Source organism: Pollicipes pollicipes, unplaced genomic scaffold, assembly GCF_011947565.3.
Source record: "Pollicipes pollicipes isolate AB1234 unplaced genomic scaffold, Ppol_2.1 Scaffold_358;HRSCAF=402_pilon_pilon_pilon, whole genome shotgun sequence".
NCBI classification, from domain to species: Eukaryota; Metazoa; Arthropoda; class Thecostraca; order Pollicipedomorpha; family Pollicipedidae; genus Pollicipes; species Pollicipes pollicipes.
The window spans coordinates 1-11,943 of NW_023596327.1; the positions used below are offsets into that span (position 1 = coordinate 1).

An 11,943-nucleotide genomic window follows, 5' to 3' on the forward strand; every position below is an offset into this window, starting at 1 on the left:
CCTGCCCTTGTTAATGCTTAAGTGTTTGAGCTACACGCGGGCGGAGATGGGCAAATGTATATCAGGGAGAGTATTTCAAAGCCACCATGGCATTCATGGGGTCATAAAAACGTTGTTCATATCCCCATTTCTGTGAGCCATTTGGTGATCAAGGCCAAGAAAAAAATGATTGTCGAGGCGTTCATATCTGGCGTTCAGGAGTGCGATTTCCTGATATAACGGCTGTCAAATGGCTTTCAATCAATGTTGTGCAAGCTACGATGATCTGATCAAATCATAGCGCATTGAGCAGCATATTCACTAATCAGAGAATGATGATGTCTAGAGCAGTTTTTCCACTAAAAAAGGCATGCCAATAGTCATAAGTGAGCTTGTTTCACGAAATCTAAGTCTTGCCTTACTATCTTCACATGTGAAGTAACCCATTTTAACGTCAAAGGACAGACTAAACTATGCCGGGCATCGTTACTTATGCAACAAATACTTAATATTCTTTAAATGGCAAATCATTTAAGTGTTTTACTTGGCTGTATTTTGTTGCAGAGCTACACACTTGCAACAAATGCATCCCACTTAGCAATGACGGGCTGATAAGTGGGTGTGCACACTGAAGTAAGACTGTATATTAGATCCCAAAAGATATGACGTCATTTGTTTTGACATTAGTCGCGCTTTTGATACATATACGGTGTCGGTTTGAGATTCAGGGTGATTCCATCGCGCCGCGCCGGCGTTTATTGTTATGCTCTTCGCATGTATTTCATACTTAAACATAAACGTAAAAGCGTCTTCATGACTCCACTGATCGTGGAAAAATTTGCAAGCTGCATTTCTGAAGTTTAGCTGCTGAGGACATCCAGCACAGCACTGCCAAGCCGAGGGCCGTGTATTCGCGGTTTCACACTCAAGATATAAAGATGTCCTCAGCACTTTTACCAGTTAGTCCCAAAGTTTTTGAGGCAATGGAGAGTGTTAATGTTGCTGCACTAGCAGAGTGCTCTGAAGCAGAGATCCGCCCATTGCTGCCATGCTTGGTTCGGATGAGCCTGATAGCACCACTGGATCAATCCAATGAGTGCATGGAGAAAAGGAAAATAATCTTACGCATCTTGTCTGGCATAGAAGTTGTCAATTCTCTGGTTGCACTTCTATCAGTAAGCTTCCCACAGCTTGAAGCAGATGTCAAAAAAGAGCAACAGCTTAGGTAAGCCTGCATGCATGAAGTTAAACCATCTGTGGTGTTTCCATCATATGGTTTAGAAACTGGCCTCAAAAGATGAAATGTCTTTTAAACTCTGCTCAAAGCATTCCATCAATGTATGAGGGTTTCTTCTTTCAAGTGGTACACCAGCATCTGTGTGTGTCAAGTGTTTAACTAGGAGCATTGAGGAACTAATCTGCTCAATTTCAGAATGACTAGTCTGGTCAGTGACATTTTAATTTTGATCCTATGGCATGATAAGGAATATTCAAAAATCAGGAGATAGAAGTAATGATTTTGGACAGCAAGTCATGTTTGGCCTCGTGAATTTGTTCATGGTCACAGTGTCTATGTAATATGTGCCTAGTGTAAAGTGTAGTGTATGCTCCACATTAGTATATGCACTTGTTGACACCTCAATGTATATGATGGTGGCATTGATTTGGAGCTCATCACATGAATATGTTATTATGAGATTTTAGGTGTCCGAGCTATTTTTACATGTTTTTGTGTGGTTGCTCTCATAGGTCAAAGATGGGAGCCACAACAGACAGTGTGCTGTTGTCATCAGCTCAGGATGCAGGGGCACCAGATTTTGAGAGAAGTGAACCCATCCAAAAGCTGAAGTTGGTGCTTGCCACTCTTATTCTTGTCATGGCCCAGGTAAGGAAGTAATATCATAAGCTGAACATGATATGCATGTGTATTTTACCATATAACACATCAAGAAATATTTGCATCTGTTTTATCAGAATTGTAGATGCCAACCACTATTAGCATACAATGGGTGAAAGAAGTTTTGACAAATATTTTTGAGGGGATCCATGCAGCACCATTAGCATGGTGACATTTGAGGCAATCCATGACTGCACATCCCCCCCCCCCATCTCTCCTGTAGCTAAACCCATGAAACCAGCATCCATCTACAATCCAACAAAGCCAATGTAATCCTCACCACATTTTGTGTGACACTAGCCTGCCAGGTGTGCGATCTGACACAAGCTGATCGGGCATGACCTGGCCGCCGCAGGCCCGTGACGTGCGCCAGGAATTCAGCGTGCAGCCGTCAGAGCTGCTGGACAACACCGTGCACCTGGAGGACGCGGCCGACATCCTGAGCATCGCGCTGGCCGAGCTGCCGCAGCTGCTGCCGCCAGCCGACGTCAGCGAGGGCCTGCTGCGTCTGCGGCACGGCGCCACCCTCATCTGCCGCCTAGTGGCCAACATGCCGGACGCCTTCCACGAGGGTGCGTGACGGCGGCGAGGTCGGCTGCGCCGCGCCGCACCCCGGCCGGGCTCGGCCCAGTTCCGTACGGATACGGTTTGTTTCGCTTCTGTCCCTCCACCGCTGGTGGTACGGCTGGGGCACTGCTTCCGCGATCTCAAGGGTAGGGCGGGCGGTGGGCATCGCTGCCAGTTGGCGAGTGTTTGCACTGCGTTTGAATGTCGTCAGTGATGATTTGCTCGCCTCCGCCACTCAAGGATTTGATTCACATCTGATGATGACACATCTTCACACATGACGTGTTCACCGACCAGGTGGTGAGGCCAGGTATCGCGTGACGCTGGGACTCCTCCCACCCGCGAATGCCATAGTGCGCCCCTCTGGCGAGAGGGTCGCTAGTATGTATCTTACGGATGTGTGTCATGGACAAGTCGTATTAAATCTACGATGGCTAGTTACGCCAATGAGAAGCGCGTCAAGATGCCTCATATTATATATCATACTTATCATGAAATGTGAGCACTGCGGACTCACCAAGTCATGAAACCTACATCGCCCACCGGTGATACTAAGACAGCTTTTAAAAGCCAACAGCGGGCTGCATCTAGTGTCTGCGGTTGGCGGTCCGTGCCATGCGCATGCCGTGCCTTACATGCGTGGGCTGTAAGTGGCATTGTGTGTGCTTAGAGCATTGCCAACTCGCGCTTGCCATCCACACATGGTCAGCTGTGGCAACAGGCGTCAAATGACTGCATGTGCTGCGTGCTGGCCTCCTACCCCACCCAGTGAGAGCTAGGCGCCATGTGCACTCTGCTGACCGTCCACCCCTCTGTCACCCAGTATGTGTCATGGTGTGCACCCTCTGGCTGACTCTGCGCCCCTCTGCCTTGCAGTGTGCACGTCGCTGGTGACGAGCGGGGACCGGCTTGACGAAGACTCCCCCGGCGGCGCGGCGCGCATCACAGCGCTCCGCCAGCTCTGCCAGATGAACCCGCGCCAGGTGCTCGCCGTCCGCGCCGTCTGCGTGAGTGCCACTGAGGAGGGCAGGCGAGCGGAGGGTGCCAGTGTGCCATGTCGTTGCGAACTGGTGCGCCGCTGGACAGAAGGGTAGGGTGGGATCAGGGCACTACCTTGATGCTTGGTATTGTGGCGCTGAGGAACGCCAGGTTTCCAGAATGTGTGTCACGTGGTGCGGTTAGTTTGGAAAGTTATGTTTTTTCGATGGGGTTTGTTGACTTATCGGCTACTCCTGGGAAACAACCAGAGCCTTCCAGAGGCGGATCTTCTTCCGGTGCGTAATACCCTCTACCTGATACCGACCACTGGTCACCTGCGGTTGGACCCCGGTCAGCAGGCTTTGGACGCCGAGCTGCGTGCGCGCCTGCGCGCCGCAGTGCGCCACATTGTGGCCGCGTGCCCGGTCCGCGGGCGGCCGGCGCGCCTCACCCCGCCGCCTGTGCCGCCGCAGATGGAGACGTGCCGCATGCCGAGCCTGGCGGTGAGTCTGTCGCTGGAGCAGGCGCGCCGCACCGCCCGACACCGGCGACGCCGGTGACCTGGTGGCCTTCGTCTCCGGCATCCGCTCGGCAAACACCAGCACGTGCGCTCTGGTTCCAGGCGCTCGTCAGGAACGGGCAGAAGGTGTGGCCGGGGCCGGATTAGGCGGGCTGGGGGCGGCGGCGCTGTCGGTGTACTGCAGGCTGAACGGATCAGGCGGCCGCGGCGCGGGTTCAGCCGTGGTGGCACCCTCGGGTGTGCTGTTGTCTAGTGTGGGTTGCGGAGGTGGCGTCAGTTGTGTGGAGGCAACCCTCTGATCTTGTTTGGGGATGCGGGCGCTGCGTCAGATGGCGTCCGTAGATGCGAAGTGACTCTGATCTGAGATGTAGAGTTCGTCTTCTCTTCAGCTGGCCTCTGCTTGAATGAGGCTATAGTGTGCAGATGGGCCGCCTACTTACGACTTGTTACGGACTTGTCTATGTGCTATAATAATAAGGTGTCATCCGATCTCGTGTCACTCTGCCTATCGCCAGCCGAGGGACCTGACATGACGATTAGCCTGTTGTGCATGTCCAGTCCTAACGCTGCGAATCCGGACGGGTGCCCACCTACTGACTGACCTCTGACCCGCGCTGCCTGACCTCTGACCGCGCTGTCTGACCTCTGGCCCCGCGCTGCCTGACCTCTGACCCCCGCGTTGTCTGCTCCAGCGGAAGGGCACGCTGGTGTCGTCCACGCTGCAGTCGCTCCGGGACCGGTTGCTGGAGCGCCTGCAGAACACCCTGCTAATGGCCATGAACCAGCGGCTGCCGGACTCGGGCGTGGTGGACGCCGCCGCATCCGTCCGGCTTTACTGCGCCCTGCGTGGACTCGCCGGACTCAAGTAGGCCACTGCGGCTAGTGCGCTGCCCTCCGGCTCGAGGATTGTCAGTGGGAGACGGAGCTTAGACTCTGTGACTGCCTTTCCAGTGTTCGTTGCGACACTGACGCGTGCGTGCGTGTCGTGTCGGACATGACTTCGTGCTGCTGGGACGGGTGCAAGGGAGGCGTAACGGGCCTCCACATCCCAACTGAAGCTGCCAGTAGTGCTCGCTGTCCGGCCACGCTGCGTGCTGATCGTCTCCTAGCGAGGCCCGCGGTCCTGTGAAGTCTTTCGCATGGGGTTGGCCGGAGTTTTCTACGGACTGTACGTGGAATAGCCCTTCGCGCTGGGTTAGCCGCGTGAACACGCTGTTAGCTTGACGGCGTGACACGCATGTGTTTGCGATATCTATGTTCAGTTCGCGCAGTCCGGTACAGTCCAACGCGTTATCTGTCCCGTGGTATGACAGTGGTCCTGTCTTCGTGAGTCAGTTGCTCCGTTCGGCCCCGAGACTACACTCTCGCCGCCCCCCTCAATGGGCGCCCTGCGCTCTTCGCCGCCGCCCTGCCGCCCTGTGACGGCGCCCCGGCGCGGTCGGCAGGTTTACGGAGGAGGAGATGCGCCTGCTGGTGCAGCTGCTGACCTCGCAGCCGCCGCCGTCGCCGGCTGGCGTGCGGTTCGTGGCGCTTTCGCTCTGCGCGCTGATCGGCTGCCCCAGCCTGCTGATGCACGCCGAGCACGAGCGGCGCGCCGTCGGCTGGCTCCGCTGGCTCGCCACGCAGGAGGCCTACTTCGAACGGTGAGCCGGAGCCGGGCGGGTCGGCCTCCAGGCTGACGCCCCGGGAGCTGTGGTTATCTGGCGGTTGGAGGTCCCCTGTCGTACCAGACGGTGTCCAGTGTCACGCTTATCCAGGTTGGCATCAGATACATGGAGACCCACTGTATGAAGGGTCGGCCGACGTGTGGTACCGTAACGAGTTCCTCCCTTCTTTTACCCGACATTTGTATCAGTTTTTCGTCACCTCTCCTCGTGCCACGTTATTGCCCGGTGATGTCGTGTGACACCGGCCTTCGTTCTGAGTCTCGTTGACACGGTGCACGTGGCGGCCCAGGTCGAGCGGCGAGTCGGCCTCATTCGGCGAGACCCTGCTGCTCTTCGCCATCCACTTCCACGCCGGCAACCTCACTGCCATCATCGAGCTCGTCAACAACACGCTCGGCATGAAGATGAACATCCGCCAAAGTAACCTGAACCGCATTAAACACATCTTCACACATGACGTGTTCACCGACCAGGTGGGTGAGGCCAGGTATCGCGTGACGCTGGGACTCCTCCCACCCGCGAATGCCATAGTGCGCCCCTCTGGCGAGAGGGTCGCTAGTATGTATCTTACGGATGTGTGTCATGGACAAGTCGTATTAAATCTACGATGGCTAGTTACGCCGATAAGAAGCGCGTCAAGATGCCTCAGATTATGTATCATACTTATCATGAAATGTGAACACTGCGGGACTCACCAAGTCATGAAACCTACATCACCCACCGGTGATACTATGACAGCTCTGAAAAGCCAACAGTGGGCTGCATCTAGTGTCTGCGGTTGGCGGGCCGTTCCATCCGTATGCATGCGCCTGCAGCGCATGGAACGGTCCTTAAGTTGGAAGTTCGCCTGGAAAGTTTGCTGAGCTTCTTGCGCGACCGCCCATTGTAGGCTGCAACGTCACGACTGACGTCATCTGCAGGTGGTGACGTCACACGCGGTGAAGGTGAAGGTGACCCCGTCGCTAAGTGCTGACATCCCGGGGACGTTGCCCGTGCACTGCGTGTACCAGCTGCTGAGACGCGCGCCTTCACCAAGCACAAGGTGCCGATCAACGACTGGATCTTCAGGTCAGAGCCGCTGCTGGACCGATGGCTGGTCGTGGGTTCGGTGAAGTCCTGTTGCGGACTTAACGAAGAAGGCACAAATGTGATACAAGGGCGACATGCACACAAATCCAAGTGACATCTAAGTGCGAGAGGAAAGTGGTGCTATTACCTCAGTTTACTGTTGCCACGATGTGATAGGCTCGTTCTTTTTTGCCACCTTGACATGCATGAGATACTTATTTGAAAACCAACACCCTCAGTAATATTGGTAGTATTTTGACTTGTAAGATGGCGAAATTGTTGACCAATTGTTCCGCTCCTAAGACGGTGTCATGCTATGTTGCCAATCTGCTTATGTATTGCATTTAAAACACGAAACGATGTAAGTAATCAATGTGCCTGCCTCGTGATCTCACCGCGATGCGTTTCCAGGCAAATCTGCCAGAGTAAGACGCCTCTGCATCCCGTCCTCCCATCTCTGATCGACCTCTACGTCAAGTCCATGTTGGACACAACCCAAAGGCCTCAGCAGGTATAGACCTCGTCAGCGGGTGCTCTATTTTGGATCGCCCGGTCGAATTTTTTAAAATCCTTGAAAAGGTTTTGATGCAAGCTCTCAGATGAATGTACCTTTGTCATTTGGAAAAGTTTTCATCTGCACAAAAACCTCCGTGGCCAGATCTGGAAGTGTGCACTACCATTTTCGCGCGACTGCTTGCTTTGTGAAGATAGATCGCGCAGTAATTCATGTTTACGGATGGTTAGCGAAACAGCACTAGCATATGATGATCACAAACCTAACAGCGGATGTCTGCAGGTAGATATGCAAGTGAGCACGGGTCATTAGCTATTAATTTGTTCGTGAGCCGCGCTTGTGCCCGCACTGTGTCGATGGGCGATGCGCGCAACGGCTTGTGCCCGCACGTGTGAGCCGCGTGACTGGACGCCTCCCGTGACCGCCGGCCGCCGCCGCCGCCGCAGCAGGAGCACACGAACCAGCCGATCGCCGAGGAGCAGATCGCCTCCGTGTTCAGCGTCTCCTGCTTCCCGTCGGCGGACGGCGCGCCGGCCGCCGGCTGGCTGGTGGAGCCGGCCACTGCGCAGCTGCTGCTGCTCTACTACCTGCTGCGTCACGACGAGCGGCGGCTGGCCGCGGTGCGGCCGCTGGCGGCGCAGGGCCGCGCGCCGGCCGCCTACCGCGGCGCGCTCGTCTGGCAGCTGCCGGTGCTATACCTGCTGCGGCTGGCCGAGCGGCGCCAGGCGCAGTACGCCGGCCTGTTCTCGCCGCTGCTGGGCCTGCTCACCAGCCACAGTCCGCAGCTGTGTCTGGTCACACACTGGATCACCGCACAGCCCGACGAGCTGGAGGGCGCCGCCGCCGAGTGCGCGCCCCCCTCTGCCACGCAGATCGAGGAAGGTGAGGCCCTGGCCCAGCCGGGCTCACCCGCGCACCTCGTGCCGCGGTGGATTCAGAGGTCGTGCTCCCGCTGATGACTCGTGCCGGTGATGGAGCACGCAGGGACCCACAGGCTAGCCCACTTGCTCGTGACGTTCTTTCCCGTTATGTTTTAACACTCCACGGGTGGGGTCTTCTCTCAGCGATTAAAGGACAGCATCATGATAGCATGGTCAGGTTGCAGTGTTTTTTCTTTGTAGAAAGTTTCGGCAAAACAGGCTTTCTTAAGCGCAGGAATGATGTTTTTTTTCGTAATGTGTAGCTTGTGAATTCTAAGCAGGCAAGAACCTTGGATGCAATAATGTTACGGGGTTTTAAACGACGTGATTCGATTGAACGATTTGAAATGACGACTAGACGTACAGGTTTGGCTCTCCGCCAACGTAGAATTGACTCGAATGCAAATGACTCCATGATTGTATCACTGCTATTTCTCAAATCGACCCTCAAGCATCTCCGTGTGTGTGGGGGGGGGGAGGGGGGGGGGGGTACTGCATGATTGCAAACATCGTACGCGGTTGGTGGCCTCATGTAGCTGATCGTACCATAGGTACAAAATTTCTGCCTTTGTGCTGAACTCTGCGCCACCAGCCAGCGCTGCGCGCCGCCAAGCCGCGCAGGGCGAGACGCGCCGCACCCTCGGCTCCCTGCCTGGCTGCGTATGCTGCTGCGTCCAGTGGCCGTCCGCCTCTGGGTGTTCGCCGGGCGTACCTGGATCGGCCCCGTCCGCGTCCCTGCCCGGACCGTGCGGCTGCGGGTATGGGGCGGTGGCCTGGCCGTGCTTGACTCGCTCCGCTCCCGCCGACAGCTCTCAGCGGCCTGCCGGACACGTCTGCCGCCGCCGGCCGGCTGCTGCCGCGCCTGCTGCAGCTGCCCGGCCACCAGCTGTGGCAGCTGGCGGGTGCGCTCGTGCCGCGCGCCAGCTGCCTGCTGCGGCCGGGCGTGTCGCGCCAGCTGCAGCAGCACTTCCGACAGCTGTGGGCGCGCCTCAGCCTGGTGTTCCCGCACCGGCTGTGGGCGATGACGGTGACGGCGCTGCGGCCAGTCGACACGGAGCCGGTGCCGCCGCGTCCCGCTCACCGGCGACGACCTCACCCAGGACCCGCTGCACGTGCTGCGCTGCCACCCGGCCGTGCTGCGCGCGCCGCCGCTGCTCGAGGTCGTACTCGAGCTGCTCAACGTCTACCTGGCGGCGTCGCGCGCGCAGCTCAAGCGCCACCTGCTGGACCACCCGTCACCTGTGCCGCCGCAGCCGTACGTACCGCCGGCCGTTACCCGCGGCAGGCGGCCTTAGGGTCCACGTGATGTGCTCTTGACTGTGCACTTCTAAATTGTGTTGAGGGCTGGCCTGGTGACGTATCGTCCGCAGGTAGGCGTAGGCTGTGGAGATGTGCCCGGTCCACTGGTGTGAGGCCGTGGTTTCTGATGTCCTTTTGATATAAGCTGTTCAGCACCTCGTGCTTTGCACTGTGGTTGTTGAGTTTTCCAGCTCATGGTTGATGTGACAAGGCAAGTTTTTGGGTTATGCTGGACAACGGACAGCAGGCGCCTGCGCATGCGATGTTCATCGTCCACCCCGGTCATGGCAAGAGATCAATTTTTCTAGGGTGGAGATGTCTAGGAAAGCCTCGTCCCCCAATACGTCAGTCATGTCCCGGCACGTACCGCCGGGTGTCGGTGGCTGCCGGTCCGCGCTCGCGCCGCTACCCCGCCAAACCGCGGCCCGCCGCCGGTTGCAGGGGCATGCCGACGGACGCCGAGCGTGAGGAGCTGCGCAGCGCCCTGGTGCTGGCGCAGGACTCGGCCGCCATCCAGCTGCTGATCGAGGTGTGCCAGGAGACGGAGCAGGACCGCGCGGCGCCCGGCGGCCGCGAGCTGCTGCAGGAGGTGCGCTGTCTCGTCTGCACCTACCTCCACCAGGCCTTCATCGACAACCCCATGCTGGCCAAGCTCGTGCACTTTCAGGTGAGCGGACGCGCCAGCACGGCAAGGCAAGACTCGCCAGGTGCGGAGAGCGCCGACTGTTGCCTGCCGCGCTTCGTGCCTGGTCGCGAGTTATGGCCCGTTGCTTTGGCGCCTCGTTTGGTCGGTGTGTCATAGTACGGCACGAACTGGAACAGCTGATGCCGATCTCCCGAAGCAATCGTATCACATTTCACGCGAGTCTACGGTCACGTGCGGCGGACGGGAGAAGCGTGCGTAGGTAATGGTTTTGTCGCACGGTTGTCTCTGATTTCCTTCGTGTCGGGCTCACGCCACTTGCCTTCCAGACCTACTGTGCGTGCATGTGGCTATGTCTGCACTACAGTCGCCGTATTGAACCGCCCGCTCTCGTGTCTTGCCGTTCCGTGCGCAGGCTTCAGGCTTGATACCCTCTCGCTCTTCGAGACCGTGCGCAGTGTCTGTGATGGCTCCTCTTCCTCCTCCCGTGGCAGGGGTACCCGGCCGAGGTGCTGCCCGTGCTGGTCGCTGGCGTACCATCCATGCACATCTGCCTGGACTTCATCCCCGAGCTGCTGGCCCAGCCCGACCTGGACAAGCAGATCTTCGCTGCCGATCTGACCTCACAGCTGGCGGCGCAGTTCCCGATCCCGCGCTGCTACAGCACTGGCCGGCTGGTTATCAGCACTCTGACCACCCTGCTCAGCGGTGAGTTAACACCGTGACCACACTACCGAGAGGTAAGTCATCAGCACCCTGATCACCCTGCTCAGCGGTAAGTCAACACCATTCTTAGTGGTGAGTCAACACCCTGACCACCCTGTTCAGCAGTGAGTCATGAGTACCCTGACCACCCCGCTCAGCAGTGAGTCAATACTCTGGCCGTCCTGTTCAGCAGTGAGTCAACACCCTGACCACCCTGCTCAACGTTGAGTTAACACCCTAACAACCCTGCTCACAGCAGCCTAATCAGGATCCGTCGTCATTTCTGGGTGCGTGAGGCGGACGCGGTACTCGGTGTTATCATTCGTCGACAGGGATAATCGCGGCGTAATACGAGCCGTGGAAGCTCGGCAAGTCCGCTGCAGTCGCGGGACGGCCCACCTGTTGGGACGCGGCGCGCGCTGCCGAGAGTGCGGCCTGCTCCTGTCGGCCGGCCGTCGTGTCCGCTGTCTGCGTGTGCGTGTGCGTGTGCATGACTGGCTCGGCGCCCGCCCGTGCCCGGCAGTGCTGCCGTGGACGGAGCGGCCGCGCGCCTTCCTGCCGACGCTGCCGGCGCTGGTGCGGCTGGTGCGCGCCTTCCCGCCGCTGGCGCGCGACGTCACGTCGCTGCTGCTGCAGCTGGGCCAGGTGAGCGCCAGCCACGCGGCGCTCGGCGGCTCCAGCCACGACCTGGTCATCCGGCACGACAGCCGCAAGGCCGAAGAGCGGACGGCGGCGGCCGTCCAGCTGCGACATGCGCTGCCCGCCAACGAGCTGCTGGGCATCGAGCTGCGGCGCGCCTTCGAGGCCGTCTGCGAGGCGGTCACGCTGGACGGCCGCGTCTACCGTGACGGCAGCAAGGCGGCCGACGAGCAGGCGCTGCAGGAGCAGGCCATGATCTCGTGAGCTGTCGGCCGCGCAGGGACATCAGCCGGTGCTGTGGCGGACGCGGCCTGCGGACGCAGAGGCTATCTTCTTGGACCGTGAGGTGTGCAGTGCCATTGGTCGGTGTTCTGAGGGTCAGGGCCTGTCCGAGCAGATGCCGGTCCCATGAAGCGTGAGCCCACAGTGACAGCAGCTAGGCAGACCCGCGGCGGTCAGGGTCCACGAGAACACGGACTAGTCCCGTGAACAAGCGTTGTACACGGACACCGCAGACTTCCGTGTCTGCTGGCACCACCAGCACTGT

General features: G+C 58.2%; 1 protein-coding gene across 1 annotated transcript; it reads left to right on the plus strand.

Moving 5' to 3' along the window:
- Nucleotides 1-737: 737 nt before the first annotated feature.
- LOC119092888 (integrator complex subunit 2-like) lies at nt 738-11,660 on the plus strand. The gene is given in 19 exon segments (XM_037215789.1): nt 738-1,204; nt 1,729-1,864; nt 2,232-2,448; nt 3,320-3,450; nt 3,895-3,924; nt 4,044-4,067; nt 4,634-4,806; nt 5,387-5,584; nt 5,898-6,081; nt 6,529-6,625; nt 6,628-6,676; nt 7,088-7,187; nt 7,637-7,810; nt 7,916-8,072; nt 8,789-8,868; nt 9,244-9,365; nt 9,851-10,076; nt 10,547-10,760; nt 11,281-11,660. Coding segments are annotated over 19 exon segments (2,979 nt in total). The 5' UTR covers nt 738-917.
- The last annotated feature ends 283 nt before the right edge of the window (nt 11,661-11,943 follow it).